We start from the raw sequence: 18,256 nt of genomic DNA, 5'->3' as shown, positions 1-18,256 counted from the left end.
TGCATGAACACAGGAAGGAGGATGACAATCAACCAAGGGTGTCACTCTGGTATTATCAAAAAGTGCCTTAGTGTATAATATAAAACAGGGCTAGCATACAACAAGGCAATAGCAGCGAATAATGTAAACAAAGATATATGTGCAAATAGTGCAAAAAAGAAGCATAGTAACAATTATATACTTATGATTACATATTTGTCGACAAAGGTTTGCTGAAACCGGTATCCTGTGCCTCTCTACTATCATGTATGGCTAAGTATTTGATTGTTACTATGGTCCATTTTTGCATTATTTGCACTTTTATCTTTGTTTACATTATTCACTGCTATAGTCTTGTTTTATGCTAGCCCTGTTCTATATTATGCACTAAGGCACTTTTTTATGCTACCAGAGTGACACCCTTGGTTGATTGTCTTCCCCCTCCTGGGTGGATATTCTCCTATTTTAATGTAACTATATGTCAATAAAAACTATTTCTTAATCTTTACAAAATGACAAATGACTCCAGTTTTTTTCTTTTGTATGTGCATGAACATAGCTTAATATTGACATAATACTCCAACAAATCACCCTGACTTTCGTCATTAAAGGGGTACTCTGGTGGAAAACTGTTTTATTTTCCTAATAAACTAGTGCCAGAAAGTTAAACAGATTTGCAAATTACTTCTCTATAAAAACCTTAATCCTTCAAGAACTTATCAGCTGCTGTATGCTGCAGAGGAAGTTGTATGGTTCTTTTCTGTCTGACCACAGTGCTCTCTGCTGACACCTCTGTCCATTTTAGGAACTGTCCAGAGCAGGAGAGGTTTGCTATGGGGATTTGTTCCTGCTCTGGACAGTTCCTGACATGGACAGAGGTGTCAGCAGAGAGCTCTATTTTCAGACAGAAAAGAACTACAAAACTTCCTGGAGCATACAGCAGCTGATAAGTACTGGAAGGATTATGATTTTTAAATAGAAGTAATTTACAAACCAGTTGATTTTAAAAACATTGTTTTCTACCGGAGTACCCCTTTAAGTTAGAATACATTCCTGTTTTCAGTGTGAAAAGTATTCTTGACTATACATACACATATTTACCATCAAATAGGTATAAACAGTACTTAAACTCAGGATTGCCATGGTGCCTTACTGTCATTTCATTAGCATCTTCCATTTCCATTTGTCTCCATGTAATAGATGCAGGGCAGCTGACACTTGGCTCACTTGTTTCAATTAGAATCACTTCAGTATATTTTTGGACTATGCCAGAATTTCTTGCAACAGTTATTGCTGTCTGAAGATTATCACCTATAGTGAAACATAATTTAGCAATTTTTCTATTAACAATTTCCCTATTAACCCCTTAAGGACTCAGGGTTTTTCCGTTTTTGCACTTTCGTTTTTTCCTCCTTACCTTTTAAAAATCATAACCCTTTCAATTTTCCACCTAAAAATCCATATTATGGCTTATTTTTTGTGTTGCCAATTCTACTTTGCAGTGACATTAGTAATTTTACCCAAAAATGCACGGCAAAACGGAAAATAAAATAATTGTGTGACAAAATCGAAGAAAAAACGCCATTTTGTAACTTTTGGGGGCTTCCCTTTCTACGCAGTGCATATTTCGATAAAAATTACACCTTATCATTATTCTGTAGGTCCATACGGTTAAAATGATACCCTACTTATATAGGTTTGATTTTGTCGCACTTCTGGAAAAAATCATAACTACATGCAGGAAAATTCATATGTTTAAAAATGTCATCTTCTGACCCCTATAACTTTTTATTTTTCCACGTACAGGGCAGTATGAGGACTCAGTTTTTATCGGTATGATTTTTGTTTTGATCAGACTTTTTGATCACTTTTTATTCATTTTTTAATGGTATAAAAAGTGACCAAAATAAGCTTTTTTGGACTTTGGAATTTTTTTGCGCGTACGCCATTGACCGTGCGGTTTAATTAATGATATATTTTTATAGTTAGAACATTTACGCACGCGGCGATACCACATATGTTTATTTTTATTTATTTTTACACGGTTTTATTTTTTTTATGGGAAAAGGGGGTGATTCAAACTTTTATTAGGGAAGGGGTAAAATGACCTTTATTAACACTTTTTTTTTACATTTTTTTTGCAGTGTTATAGCTCCCATAGGGACCTATAACACTGCACTCACTGATCATTTACACAGATCACAGGCGTGTATTAACACACCTGTGATCAGTGTTATCGGCGCTTGACTGCTCCTGCTTGGATCTCAGGCACGGAGCAGTCATTCGTCGATCGGACACCGAGGAGGCAGGTAAGGGCCCTCCCGGTGTCCGGTCAGCTGTTCGGGATGCCGCGATTTCACCGCGGCGGTCCCGAACAGCCTGACTGAGCAGCCGGGTCACTTTCACTTTCGCTTTAGAAGCGGCGGTCAGCTTTGACCGCCGCTTCTAAAGGGTTAATACCGCACATCGCCGCGATCGGTGATGTGTAGTATTAGCCACGGGTCCCGGCCGTTGATGAGTGCCGGGACCGACGCGATATGATGTGGGATCGCGGCGCGATCCCGCTTCATATCGCGGGAGTCGGCGCAGGACGTAAATATACGTCCTGCGTTGTTAAGGGGTTAATAAGGCATCGTTAGGTGCTTTTTTTCCCTGTCCCTTCCCATTTATTTTTAAAGTTTCTATATAGAAAAAAATATGTGATATCTACCTGTAATCATAACATTCCGGATTAAAGCATTGTTTATCTCCCTTAAAACTGGGATGGTTTCGGGTTTTAATCGATTTTCAAGTATCAGAAGACCAAGAAACACAAGATCTGATTCCACCTCCTCCCTTAAATAAAATGGAGATCAATGATGTGACATATTATAGTACTTATTATTCTTCTAAAAGTTAATGCATTAATGCCATTTGAAAAAAAAAAAAAATTGACATGTCGTCCAGACCCACTTCAATCACGAGTTATAAGCCAGTGAAGTGTGTGGAAGCGCTCCACTCTCTGTTCGGCCAACAGATCTGACCTTTTCTCTACATAGACTTATGCAAAGAAAAGGTCAGATTTGATTGACAGCTGGGAAGAGCCGCACGTGCTGGAGGTGACTTCAACTGGCTGTAACTCACTATCTCAGGGGTTCTTAGGAGTTGTTTGGCCAACATGTCAAAAGTTGTTTTAAATAACAATAAGGCTTTAATGCCATCTAAAAGTTAAAAATATATTTATTTCATAAATATCTTTATAAACTTCTATATGGTAGTACTTAATGTTAATATATCTCGTAATTCATAGATAATTTACCTTGTGTAAGTTTCTGTGTTCATGTCTTTTGCGCATTGTACTTTTTTATATGCCAGACCAATTACTCTGAATCCCTGGAGAGTGTATAGCTGAAGCTCATTGGAGAAATTTTGAGGGACTGTAAAACAATGAATTATTTTTCTATTTCTAAGCATAGGCTAATATTTCTAACACATAGGTGTACATACTACAGTGGCAGACTAGACAGCTGCTATGAGGCCCTTGCAGAGAGGGGGCCCTGTTCTGGTTGGACGCTTTTCTTTCTCAATTGTTAAGAAGTTGTGCAAAACTTCTCTCACCAGGGACCTGCATTGCCATCATGATAATAGAGGGGGGGGGGGGGGGGGTGTTAAAAAATGGGTCATGGAAAACAAAGAGAAATAAACACCAGACCTTTCTGTAATAGGGGGCAAAACACAATGCCATAATAGGAGGTCCATTTTAATATGTGCTATTGGGCACCATTTGCTCTATGTATGCCACTGTTTAAATGGGTGACTTTTATATAAAGCTAGATATTATAAAGAGAGACATTCATGAATAAAGATTACAGGGATTGTCCACCAGTATTTTTGTTTTATTTAACCTTTTAAGGACTCAGCCCATTTTGGCCTTAAAGGGGAAATCCAGGGGAAATTATTATTATTTTTTTCAAATCAACTGGTGCCAGAAAGTTAAACATATTTGTAAATTTCGGTAGTATAGGAAATTGAATCGCACTTACCACTTCTCAGGATGAAAAGCCGGTTCATTAAATCCAACAGATAAGGTGCATGGTGCTATACACGGACATAGACGTGGCTCTCACATAGAAATGGGTGACAGCTGTTGCGCATGCGCCAAGGCACGCTTCCTCAGTCTGAGGAAGCGTGCCTTGGCGCATGCGCAACAGCTGTAACCCATTTCTGTGTGAGAGCCACGTCTATGTCCGTGTATAGCACCATGCACCTTATCTGTTGGATTTACATTTTAACATTTTCATTTTTTTCCTCCTCTCTTTTAAAATCCATAACTCTTTTATTTTTCCACCTACAGACCCATATGAGGTCTTGTATTTTGCACAACCAATTTTAGTTTGTATTGATAGCTTTAATTTTACTATAAAATGTACCGCAAAACCATAAAATAGTGAAATTCATAAGAATCTTTGGGGGGTTTGGTTTTTATGCAGTGTATTTTATGAGAAAATTTTACATTATGTTTATTCTGTAGGTGAATGTGATTAACAAAATACCCAATTTATAGTTTTTAAAATATTGAACTACTTTAAAAAAATTGCAAACATAAAAAAAAAAAAAATTGGTATACATAAAATTGTAACTAACTTAACTTTTTTTATTTTTCCTATACAGGGCTGTATGAGGACTTATTTTTTGCGCCATGATCTTTAGTTTTTATCAGTACCATTTTTGTCCAGGCTTTTTGATATTTTTTTATGTTTACGTTGTTTACTGTGCAGCTTCCTAAACAGTATATTTTAATAATTTGGACACATGCTCGCAGCAATACCAAATAAGTATTTTTTTTTTTTTGTAAAATGGGAAAATTATGGTGATTTAATTTGCATTAGGTGATGGGGTTTTGTGTAATTTTAGAGACTTTTTTATTTTACACTTTTAAATGCAGTCATTGGATTGCATTAACTGTTTGATGCTACGACTATGGCATAGCATTATATGGTGTGATTGGCAATCCACTAATACAGCCTAATTTAGCTAGGCTGCATCATTGGATTGGTGATTGGCAGCAGGAAGCAGGTAAGGGGAACCTCCTCCACCATTTTAGCTCACCAAACCCCCACTATCATATTGCGGGAGTTCTGTGAGCTCCACTGAGCTACTGGCAACTATCACTTTCACTTTAGATATTGTGATCGGCATTGATCACGTCGTCTAAAGGGTGAAATTACGAGTAGTAGTAGTAGCAGCAGGAAAATTAAGGAGGTAATATATACATTTTTTTTAATCACACTCACCCTTTAAAAAAATAAAATATAAAAATAACAACCCCTTTATGTAATAAGATTTGATTATTCCCCTTGATCTAAGGCTTCAGTAACAGTTTGTGCAATTACACTGTTAACACTATTATGTTTTAAGGAGCAGTTAAGAAAGATCATTTCAGCATGTTTCATGTCTGTATGTTCAACCTATACAGTAAGAAAGTATTATAAAGCACTCTCTACTGTCCAATCCACCACTAATACTGTGTATTAAAAGAAGAGGTGGCGCTCCAGCAGGGGCATAACTATAGGGGGTGCAGAGATAGCAGTCGCACTGGAGCCTGGTGCTTAAGGGAGCCCCAAGGTACATCTGCCCCATAAGAAACAAATTTTACAAAAGCTACATGGGGCCCTGTTACAGATTTTGCATTGGGGCCAAGAAGCTACAAGGTACGCCTTTGCCTTTTAGTTAATGTGAATTTTTCTTTTATTTATTTTGTTTGCAAAAAAACACCAATGTGTAATATGGCAACATTTAAGGATAATGACCATTTTTCAGGCAAGGAAACCATTGAGTTACTCTTCTGGAGTGCTGATTTTATACACAACCCATGTAAGTCTTATGACTAATTCTAAAGGAAATTGGTCAGTAATATGAGACCTTCCTAACCTATCTGTCATATAAAATACCCATTACCTGATTCAGGGGTGCAGAAGTTTGTTACCATTTCTGGTGCTCCTTTCATGAAAACCAAGTGTTCCTCACTTCCCATAACTTGGGATATAACAGACATACGCTGGAGGCTTGAGGAAAATGGAAATTGTTGTAGTATGATAATTCCATCCACTGTAGTCTACAACAGATGTTATAATTCAGTAAAATGTAAAGGAAAACATGGTACATTTTTAACAGTGTATCTCCATACAAATATATGACTTATTATTAATAAATGCACATACTGATATCCCTGCATGCCCTGAACCCGCTCCCATGAAATAACACAGGGTCACGCGCTGGTCAGTCCCAGCACCTAGCAAAGGCCGGGACCCGTGGCTAATACCGGACATCACCGATCGTGGTGAGGTCCGGTATTAACCCCTGAGTTGGGTATCATTTATTCATATGGACCTACTGAATAAACATAAAGTGTCATTTTTTCTGCACGCGGCGATATTACCTATGTTTATTTTTATTTACACCGTTTTTAAATGGGAAAAGAGGGGTGATTCAAAATTTTATTAGGGAAGGGGTTAAATGATCTTTATTCACTTTTTTTTTCACTTTTTTTTTGCAATGTTATAGCTCCCATAGGGGGCTATAACACTGCATACATTGATCTTTTACACTGATCAATGCTTTCTCATAGGAAACTATTGATCAATGATTCTGCCGCTTGACTGCTCATGCCTGGATCTCAGTGATCGGACAGCGAGGAGGAAGGTAGGGACTCTCCTGCTGTCATGTAAGCTGTTCAGGAGGCCGCAATTTCATCACGGCGATCCTGAACAGCTCCCTGAGCTAACCACCATTAGTTTACTTTCACTTTAGACGCGGCGTTCAACTTTGAACGCTGCGTCTAAAGGGTTAATAGCAATCAGTGCCGCATGCTATTAGCCACGGATACTGGCCATTGCTAGGTGCAGGCCCCAACACGCTATGAGGCGGGGCCACGCCGTGGCCCCATGTTATAGAATGGGAGCCGACCCATGATGTACATGTATGTCATGGGTCGGGAAAGGATTAAAAGGTGAGGAGGTAAAAACTAAAGTGCAAAAACTGAGTCCTTAAGGGGTTAAATGGGCAATGTTTTTAAAAACTGCAATATGCTGAGATCATTAGAGAGGTAAATGCCAAGATACTATAGGGCTTGTGAGGCCCAGCATAATCTGAAGGAGGTAAAAAGCATGGAGACCTGGCCAATACAACTGGTTTAGTAATGAAAGTTAACAGATCATTTGCATATGCTGCCACCTTACAACTGGTCTCCAGTAACAAAATTCCCTCCACATACGAATTTGCCCTGATACAGCAGAGGAATGTTTCTAACATAAATATAAAATGGATAGCATTCATTTGGACCCAGGCAGGTGGAAAAGAGTATGAGGACAAATATCCAGTTCAAGAAGTCTGAATGGAGTCCCAATAATCGGAACTTTCCTTTCATAAGGTTCAATTAACTTGAGCGAAACCTTCTCGGCATCAGAGAACAAAAGCATGGCTTTGATTGACAAGAAAAGGTGGATACAGTCCAGGAGACCTGAGACTGTCATCCTGGACTTTTCCAGGCAATCGAAGCACTTGGAAAGCTAAACTAATTTATGCAAATTAAAGTAACCAACGGCCGAGGTTCGTTACAAACCAATTTATTGTAATTTCGCTCAACTTTAATCTATAGAAAATCAGTCAGATAGAGAAAGGGGCATAGCTCTCAGGAGAAAAGTAACATAACCCTTTTTTCACAAATAAAAGAGGTGTCCCCAGCAGTTTGTAGCATCAGAGTCCCTGATCCGAGCACCGGTCTATGGTGCTATAAGAGGTCAGGAGGCAGCTATGTTAAATATCTCTTGACCCCCTAGATCATTCTGAATATGTAACTCAGGAAATCTCTTCCTTTTGGTCATTCAGCAGTAGGGTTAATTTCTGAAGCTGCTGGCAGGAGCCAAAGACTTCATTCTCTAGGACATTTAAAGGGAATCACCTGTGCTGCAGTAGTAGTCTCTGCAGCCAAAGTGTGCATGGCCAGGTGGTCAATGTCATGGCTCACTGGTTTCAGGGCTTGTTGTTTCGCTGACTTAATGTGCTACAATACCGTTTCCAGATTATCATTAGATGGTGAGTCTCAGTCTTGGGAGGGGGGAGCCAGTCAGGACAGGTGGATGTGCCTAAAATCCATATTGATGTAGGGATCCCTGCTCACACATGAACCCGCAGAACCCTGAGAAGTCACGGTAGGCGCCATGTCTTCAGCCACTGTGTAAGATGCAGCTGGTAATGGCGTGTGTAAAAAGCGGGTCAATCCCAGGAGCATCAGAGGTGGAGCAGGTCACCCAGTGTTGGGGTGTTTTTGCAGTCCCTCTGCGATGTCTAGACATCCCTTACGGTGGCATAGGAAGTGCATAAAAAAAGGTGCAAACCGACACAGAGTTCCAGCAAGGCCATCCTCACAGCACTATAGCTAAACCACACCACCATTATTTCTTTCTGATGTACACTTTAGTAAGAGAGGAGAGTAAATGTGTAATATGTACAAGAAGGAAAAGGAAAGCTTCAAAGTATTCTAAATTATAATACTTAGCATTTACATATACAGCCTAATTTAATAGAGCTCCAAATTTAGAGAAATTTTATAGAACAACCTCTGGCCATGTACTGTATAGTATTTAAGAATATGAATAATAAAAGTTCATATTACACAAATGAACTATAAAAGGGGTACTCCGGTTGAAAACTTTTTTGAGAAAACTGGTGCCAGAAAGTTAAACTGATTTGTAAATTGCTTCTATTAAAAAATATTAATCCTTCCAGTACTTATTAGCTGCTGAATATTAGAGGAAATTATTTTCTTTTTGGAACACAGAGCTCTCTGCTGACATCACGAGCACAGTGCTCTCTGCTGACATCTCTGTCCATTTTAGGAACTGTCCAGAGCAGCATATGTTTGCCATAGGGATTTTCTCCTACTCTGGATAGTTCTTAAAATGGACAGAGATGTCAGCAGAGAGCACTGTGCTTGTGATTCAGCAGAGAGATTTGTGTTCCAAAAAGCAGATAATAAGTACTGGAAGGAATAATATTTTTTTAATAGAACTACTGGTTAACTTTCTGGTACACTTTTAACCAATACAGTACAATCCATTCCAAATGTTTTTATATTATTGTTATATTTGGCTTGTCATACTTACTTCATTAGAATGAATGCCAGGCTTTACAATAAGATGATGTGTTCTTGGCATATTTTCATCACTGTCCATCTGACAGGATTGGTCAATTTCCTATAAAAAAAATTCACAAAAATGTACAAATTAATGCTTGAAAATGTATATAGGCCTGTATGAGACACCCATTCTATATATCTTAATGCTTTTTGTTTTTGCCACATGTATATTTTACAAGGGATAAAAGGGACGTGGACATTTCTACATCAAATCTCCTGTGTGTGAACATACATTTTAACTCCTTAAGGACTTAGGGCATACCTGTACGCCCTGAGTCCGCTCCCATTCTATAACGCGGGGCCACAGCGTCATAGCAGGTTTGGCCCGGCCTCTAACTACGGCCGGGACCCGTGGCTAATAGCGCGTGGCACTGATCGCGGGCTGATGCCGCGTGCTATTAATCCTTTAGAAGTGACGTTCAAAGTTGAACGCCTCGTCTAAAGTGAAAATAAAACTTCAGCGGGCTGTTCGGGATCGCTGCAACAAAATCACGGCATCCCGAACAGCTGTAGTATAGCAGGAGGGTTCCCTTACCTGCCTCTTGTTGTCCGATCGCCGAATGACTGTTCAGTGCCTGAGATCAAGGCAGGAGAAGTCAAGCAGCAGAATCATTGATCAATGTTTTCCTATGAGAAACCATTGATCAATGTAAAAGATCAGTGTGTGTGCAGTGTTATAGCCCCCTATGGGAGCTATAACACTGCAAAAAATGTAACCCCTTCCCTAATGAAAGTTTGAATCACCCCCCTTTTCCCATTAAAGAAAAACTGTGTAAATAAAAATAAGCATATGTGGTATCGCCGCGTGCAAAAATTTCCGAATTATAAAAAATATATCATTAATTCAACTGCACGGTCAATGGCGTACATGCAAAAAAAAATTCCAAAGTCCAAAATAGCGTATTTTTTGTCACTTTTTATATCATGAAAAAATGAATAAAAAGCGATCAAAAAGTCCAATCAATACAAAAATGGCACCGCTAAAAACTTCAGATCACGGCGCAAAAAATTAGCCTCATACCAACCCTCATGCGGAAAAATTTAAAAAGTTATAAGGGTCAGAAGATGACAATTTTAAAGGTATAGATTTTCCTGCATGATTTTTTCCAGAAGTACAACAAAATCAAACCTATATAAGTAGGGTATCATTTTAATGTTATGGGCCGTAATTTTACTGAAACATTTACTGCATAGAAACGGAAGACCCCAAAAGTTACAAAATTGTGTTTTTATTTCAATTTTTTTTTCTTTTTCGTTTCTATTAGTTTTGGGTAAAATGACTGATGTCATTACAAAGTAGAATTGGTGGCACAAAAAATAAGCCATCATATGGATTTTTAGGTGCAAAATTGAAAGAGTTATGTTTTTTTTAAAGGTAAAGAGGAAAAAACTAAAGTGCAAAAATGGAAAAACGCTCAGTCCTTAAGGGGTTAATAGTTTGGACATTTCTGCATGAGAAATATAGGCAGTATGAGGGTTTGGAATTCTGTTAGACGAGTTGCATTTTATAATGGTTCTATTTAATGTACAATACAATGTACTGAAAACATTTTTAAGGGAAGTGGAATGACAAAATAAATGTGATTTAATTATCTTTTTGGTTTCACTTTTACGGTGTTCATTTTATGGAATAAATTACATATTAACCTTATTATGTGGGTCAGTATGATTACAACATTATCACATTTGCTAATTTTATCACATTTGCTAATTTAATATATTTCAAAACTTATAAAAAATAAAATAAAACAGCCCTTATAAAAAAATATTGGTTGTTTACCTTCTTTTGATAGAGTTGTGTCAATACACAATGCACAGCAATATTTCTGCATTACAGTGTACTGTGCTGTGTACGGAGTACCGGTACTAACATCTCAGATCTGGTGGTCAATCAGGTGAGAGATTGTCTGCACTTATTAGATAATGTGGTCTCTATTGACCTTAGAATCTAAGTTGGTAAATGACAAGAATCAGCGATATTGCTGGTGGGTTTCATCTGTAGTACACAGCTGGCAGCCACAGTGTATGGTATGGATCCTGTTCCATTATTGCCACCCAATATTTTGACATGCATGTAAATTAAATATTGGAAAAATATTTAGGGGTATTCCCATTCTATAAAGTGGTGGATTATCTCTAGGACATACGATTACTTTATGATCGCTTGAAGTCCATTCTCTGGGACCCCCACCAATCCTAAAAAATGAAGGGATTGCACTGTTGGTGTAGAACTATGGTAGAACTATGTAGCATTCACTGATTTTCCCAGCACATACTGTAGGTTCCCCGGCTGGATGTTGGAACCCTCTGATAACCCTCTGTTGTCTGCATGGCTGTGATCTCTGTTGTGTGCATGGCTAATGTGAATGTTTATAAATTTATCATAGCATTGAATAATACTAAATAAAAAAACAATTTTGATTACGCTTTATAATGAAACAGTATTCGTTTTTGGTCTCAAAAGAAAACATAGGTTGCTTTTTTTGCTTCTTTTCATAAAATTTTAAACAGCAAAAATACTGAATAGCTATGTGTTAGACTTTATTCCCATTAGATGGCAGTATTACCCAATTTGTGCTTTCAAACATCTTAAGGTCCATAGGATCCCCTTGTATTTTTCCATCCAAAATGATCAATGAGTGGCAGCATGTCATTGCCGCTAGAAGTGGGCACCAGGGCAAACTATTTTCATTTGTAAACATATAAGCCTCCTGAAATCTTTAAAAAAAATGTTTTTAAATAAATAAACAGATCACATTAATATAGTAAGTTTTCAGAGGAATAAAATATTAACCAGTAATATAATAATAAATAAATTTGGTGCATGTCGAGGGAGTTTTCCAGCACAGGCTTTTTTTTTATTTTTGATGTTTCAGTTATAGGGGTACTCCAGTGGAAAAAAATGTTTTCATATCAACTGGCTCCCGAAAGTTAAACAGATTTGTAATTTACTCTTATTAAAAAAATCTTAATCCTTCCAGTACTTATCAGCTGCTGTATACTACAGAGGAAGTTGAGTTGTTCTTTTCTGTCTGACCACAGTGCTCTCTGCTGACACCTCTGTCCATGTCAGTATTTTTCCGGAGCAGGAGAGGTTTGCTATGGGGATTTGCTCCTACTCTGGACAGTTTCTAACACAGACAGAGGTGTCAGCAGAGAACACTGTGGTCAGACAGAAAAGAACCACTCAACATCCTCTGGAGCATACTGCAGCTGATAAGTACTGGAAGGATTAAGATTTTTTTTTTAATAGAAGTAATATACAAATCTGTTTAACTTTCTGGAGCCAGTTGAAATGAAAAAAAATGTTTTTTTTACCAGAGTACCCCTTTAAGGACATGTATATCCTACAACTATACAAATGCCATAATAGCCAATACATCTACCATGGACTGGAATATAATGGTATGATAGCAGTTCTACAAAGGGCCTACAGAGTATTTTCATACTGTAGACTAAGGCTGTGTTCACATACTGTAAAAATAAAAAAAACTGCAGTAAAATAGGTATAAAAAGCAACAGTATGTTAAAGAGGTTGTCAGTGCAAGTATGAAAAATATTTAAAAAAGGCAATTATTTCAATCCTGAAAATTATGTCCACTCCCACTCTCTACAGCAACACAAATGTAGACTTTAGACCTCACCACTAATGTTAAGTAGACTCCAGACCAGACCTTTAAATTGCTCCAAACTCTTTAAAAATGAAGCCTCCAGCCAAATCAATCAGTTAGTCATATCTCAGATCAGACCTCCTAAATTCACAGAAGCCACACCAGATCCCTCAAATGTATTGGGTGTCACATCAGACTCTATATCCCCTAAGTTAACCAGTCTTCAGATCCCCTAAATGTATTCCAGACCAGGTCCCCTAAAATTATTAGATTCCAAACCTCATAAATTAAAGGGGTACTCCGACCCTGGCATCTTATCCCCTATCCAAAGGATAGGGCATAAGATGTCAGATCGCCGCGGTCCTGCTGCTGGGAACTCCGGGGATCGCCGCTGCGGCACCCCGCTATCATTACTGTGCAGAGCGAGTTCGCTCTGTGCGTAATGACGGGCGATACAGGGGCCGGAGCAGCGTGATGTCATGGCTCCGCCCCTCATGACATCACGGCCCGTCCCCTTAATGCAAGTCTATGGCAGGGGGCGTGATGACCGCCATGCCCCCTCCCATAGACTTGTATTGACGGGGGTCGGCCGTGACGTCACGAGGGGCGGAGCCGTGACGTAACGATGCTCCGGCCCCTGTATTGCCCGTCATTATGTGCAGAGCGATCTTGCTCTGCGCAGTAATGATAGCGGGGTGCCGCAGCGGCGATCCCCGGGGTTCCTAGCAGCGGGACCGCGGCGATCTGACATCTTATCCCCTATCCTTTGGATAGGGGATACGATGTCTAGGGGTGGAGTACCCCTTTAATTAGACAACACCCCACATGAAAATAATAATAACCTCAAACTGACCTCAAACTAGAGAGAAAAAAATATCAGGAAGACCACAGACCAGACTCCTGTATATACTTACTAATACAGTTGTTTTTTCACTACACTGTTAGGACCTCCTAACCTTACAAGACCACCGACCACCTAACATGCTGTAGTTATGTATCAGATGAGTGCTTCCATTTTAGATTTTAGAGATTTAATCACTGTTCATTGATGTTATCACAGAATGGGGGATTAGTCCAGTGGGGAAAGTAAGTCAGGTGCTGCTTCACAGTAAAAGAAAATGTGAACGCAGTGAGGGGTAGAATAACAATAATGTTTTATTTGGGAGAAAGAAGATGTGGGGTATAAGAATTGTGGGATGTAAGAAAAGAGAAAAAGTCCTACAGTGCAGTCAGGATGAGTTTGATCAAATTGCTTTGTCTCAATTGAAAGTAATCTTAAATGAGACTGTAATTTCTTATGTTTTCAGTAATTCATGAATACATAATTTCAGATTACTTTCACATATAGCCAGTTCATGACAAAAAAATTTAGATCGAAAATCTGTTGAGTACATAAAAATGGGACTGTTAAGAGATTTTAGCAACAATAATGTACTGAGGAATCTACCAGGGATACACATTATACATAGAGTGTAATTATACACTGGTAATTAGTGAAGGTTCAGAAGCTACCTTACATTTTATACATTTAATTCTAGGCTTATTTATAAATATGTAAAAATGTGCGAAAAATAAAATAATTACCTGCTATCAATTGATGGAACTACCCCCCACAAATCAAGACCATCTTCGGTTAAAGTACCTGTCTAAAAGAAAAACACAGTACAGTAATATCATGTTTAAGGGTTTGTAAAGCCCTGTGTAGATTCAACCTGGAGCCAGTGCTACATGGTACCAAACCCTCAGATATAAGAAGTATTACGGTATGCCTGTATAGGTTATTTGCTAGAAATATTTTTATTAATTGACAGCAAATATTAATAATCTCAAAATCTACAGAATGGCTAATAAATAAAATATTGGATTAATTGCTTATTTACAACTGGACAATTCCTTTTTTAAATGAGCACTGTCAGAATCATAACATTTTTATATGTGTACATCTTGTTGTACATTTACCTTTTTAATATACATCATATAAAAATGGTAATCTCCTATTCTATTTATAGAAATCCTGATATAAAAAAGACCACTAGGGGTCCCCAAACTCTAGAACATAATCCTGTCCAGCTGCAGAATCATCTTGGTCGAAACTGACACACAGGGTTGGACAAAGTCAAGGAAATGAGGGCAGGACTAGCACTTTCTGTGCTCATTCCGGTCCTGTCTATCAGACTCCTGTCTGAAAACAAAGGGGAAGGGGTTACAGAGCAGCCTGCAGGCATTGGATGGGGAGATCCAGCACAGCACATCAGACTCAGGGAGGAAGTGAATGCATGGTGAGTGAGGATGGATTCATTGCTTGCCTGGGATATACCCCTTCCTGAGTCAAATCTCTATAAAATGCCTATTTAAAGAGAATCTATCATCAGTGTCACCCACACTAACATGATGAAACAGGCTGGTAGTGCGGGTGACACTTTCTTTCTTGTTTGGCCGGCAGGCTTGGTGCACAATAGGAGCTTCTGGAGCACACTGACGTCAATGCTATTTCACTCGGCCCAGTAGGATTAAGATAACGGGCAAATGGGAACATGCATTGGGCATAGGTAAGCTTAATTATCATCAGTGTCAGCTGCACTACATGTCTGTACCAACAGGTTAGTGTAGGTGATGCTGATGACAGACTCACTTTAATGTATAGTATATAAAGCCTGGTCCACCATATTGGAAACTGCTCTTACAAACTAGCCCTCCAATATGGCTAATGGAGAGGATGCCTAGCAGGAAATCTCTCTTAATGTTATACATATACTCTAAAAAGAAAGGTTGCGCTTAAATAACACATACCTTATCAAAACAAACCAGGTTTATTCTTCCACACACATTGATCCTCTCAGGACTGATACAGAATATCTTCTTCTTCTTAAGCCGTTTCTGAGCATACATGATGGCTGTCGCTACTGCAGCTGGTAGTACAGGAGGGATCGCAACGGTGACAGCAAGTAATGACTTGACTATAACATCTCGAGCTGTTCCCTGGAATATTAGCCATGCTGAGTATGCCATTGTTAAATTACATATTAAAAATACATGTTTAAAAAATATTGACTCTAAGGTTGTTTATATACTGAAGTTGGTAACAAATTCAGGTTAAAAAAATACTAGTAGCATTAATGTGGTGTCCTAGTACTGGAGTGGGTCCTGTCAGGTAAACACTGCTTCAGGTGCCTGCGCTGGGCCCTGCTGCTCAGACAATGCCTTAATATTCAATATAGTCTTTGCCTGTTGATTTACCATGTTTGCACTGTATCTTTAAGAAATGTAAAGGAAATTTGTTAGGGGGCATGGGGCAGAGTACCCATGTGGCCCTGATTACCCAATGGGAGGCCCCCTAGGTAGGCCATATATAGTGTGTTAGTGGGAAGAGTTATTCAGTCTTAGTGCAGAGCTCAGTGTGAGCTGCAGTGCGGAGAAGAGTCAGCAGGAGTGTGAGATGATTCAAGGGAAGACTAAAGAAAATCTTCAAGCAATTGACCATGCCATTCTGCAATGGTTTCCCGCCCAGAAGGAGTCAGAAACTCCTAGCTGTGGGCCCAGGAGCTGGTGAGTCGATGGGCTGCACAGTGGTAGTCCAGGATAGGTACAGTAGAAAGCCTCTGGCAGATGGGTCCCCAGTGCTAGTGCCTCAAAACTAAGTCTAAAGTCCCAAGTCTGCAACAAGTAAAGTTAAGTGGGTGTAAAACACTACAAGTCACAGCAAGTCTACAAGGCTCCCAAGGGTTACTCTCCATCTCCTCTACTCTAATCTGCGCTGTGAGTATTGTAACAACTACTCCTGCCTCTCATGCCAGGTTATGGATAACTGTCTTTACTGTGTATTTATTATTGCGCGCCTGGCCCAGGAGAATCTCCTCGGGTTCGCGACCCCATTGTCTAACTCCTGCCCTGAGAGTGTGACTTCAGCCCCGAAGCCAGTACCCCATCGGAAGTCAACTCTGCTGCTGCGGTGGGTGTTTGGCGATGAGCCGTAACTACTGTGGTACATAGAGAAAATCTAATGCCGATATCCAGAAAGGAGCCTGTCATTACCGACAGGGTATTGACAGGGAGAGTGAGCCCTAAGCTGTCCCTAATAACACTCTCCCTGCCTACTTGCCCATCCTCCCTAAATGGCAGATCGAGAACCATGGTGCCGGTACCTACCGGAGCAAAAGTGCAGTGGGCGAAAAAACAAATAATATACATAGTCGGTAACAGGCTAAAAACCTAATGGGAAAAATACCAAATAAGCAGATATACAAGACTGAATATATACAGGCACACAGGGCAGAATATAGTGTACTAACAAACAGTTAAGAAACCAGACTCCAGATAAGCACAGAAGACACTATGGAGTAATGGTAAAGCACAGAGGAAACACTAGCTCAGTGATCATGAACTCTCTGATCAGTGCATGTACTATAAACTCTAAAGATCAGCAAACAACTCTGGACACATACAAAGAACAAACTAGACTGCCCACTCCAGAAGTAGACAACAATACTAACTCCAGATAGACTTCTAGCCAGCGGGCACACTCCACCGTGTGATCAGGACACTGTCCTAGAAGGAAACAGAAATATAATACACGGAACACCAGAAACTGAGAAACGCATGAGTCTGAACAGTCTCCACAGAATCAAATTCCGCATCGTGAAGGAACACAGGTCAGGGTACTAGACAGGATATTTTTCAAGATACAAGACAGGATATGTTCAAAATCAAACTCCACAGCGTGGAGAGACACAGGTCAGGATTCTCACAGTGTGAACACAGACTAATATACAAGACAAAAGCAGAATGGACATACGATAATCCTAAAAATTGACAGACTAAAGTCTATAATAAACAGGAACATTAACCATGGTTAAAATGCAGAAAAATTACAAGATAAATACAAAGTGCATGATAAAGCAGAAATGGTCAGAGTGGCACTAAAAAAAAGGTGCATAATAAAACATAGTCAGAGAAGTTCAATCACCAGCAACCACAGTGCAGCAAAGCTAGGGTTTAAATAGCCACACCCGAGTTGCAATTGGCTCAGAGCATTTAATCTTTCAAGCACAGGAAAAATTAGAACAGAAACTGCTGAGACAAGAATACCATTGTCTGAACAGACCCCAAGACATAAAAACACAACAACAAATAAACGGACATTACAGAGCCACTCTTGGCCCCAACTTACACGCTACCTGAGTCAGCCATGGCTGCTCCCACCTATGCTACGCCACGTGAGAATTTGTGGCTCCCCATCACTGTGCAGTGGTCCCATGCTGTTACACAGGTTTGGCCGGATGAGCAGGCATCAACATCTTCTGCAGCCCCAGTAGCTCAGTGGCGGGTGCTGCTTCTGTAAAAGTCATGGTGACTGTCAGTCCTCATTGAACACTATCAGAACCCTAGTCAGCATGGGAGGTCTCAAAACTAATTCTAAATTCCCAAGTCTGCAACAAGTTAAGTGGGTGTAAAACACTACAAGTCACAGCAAGTCTACAGGGTTCCGAAGGGT

The 18,256-nt window shown here is 39.4% G+C and overlaps 1 protein-coding gene across 1 annotated transcript in view; it reads right to left on the bottom strand.

The window, feature by feature from the left end:
* LOC130360999 (probable cation-transporting ATPase 13A4) overlaps positions 1 to 18,256 on the bottom strand; it is a 151,410-nt gene that overhangs the window by 50,533 nt on the left and 82,621 nt on the right. Inside the window, exons 12-19 of the mRNA XM_056563556.1 lie at positions 15,556 to 15,744; positions 14,350 to 14,411; positions 11,722 to 11,872; positions 9,123 to 9,212; positions 5,917 to 6,073; positions 3,278 to 3,395; positions 2,690 to 2,814; positions 1,133 to 1,290 (exon numbers count right to left, since the gene is read on the bottom strand). Coding sequence (XP_056419531.1) covers positions 1,133 to 1,290; positions 2,690 to 2,814; positions 3,278 to 3,395; positions 5,917 to 6,073; positions 9,123 to 9,212; positions 11,722 to 11,872; positions 14,350 to 14,411; positions 15,556 to 15,744 — 1,050 coding nt within the window. The remainder of the gene's footprint in view (positions 1 to 1,132; positions 1,291 to 2,689; positions 2,815 to 3,277; positions 3,396 to 5,916; positions 6,074 to 9,122; positions 9,213 to 11,721; positions 11,873 to 14,349; positions 14,412 to 15,555; positions 15,745 to 18,256) is intronic.

This window comes from Hyla sarda, chromosome 3 (genome assembly GCF_029499605.1).
Source record: "Hyla sarda isolate aHylSar1 chromosome 3, aHylSar1.hap1, whole genome shotgun sequence".
Classification (NCBI taxonomy): domain Eukaryota; kingdom Metazoa; phylum Chordata; class Amphibia; order Anura; family Hylidae; genus Hyla; species Hyla sarda.
The sequence above is the reverse complement of the archived record's forward strand: the minus strand, read 5'-3'. Positions and strand labels throughout refer to the sequence as shown.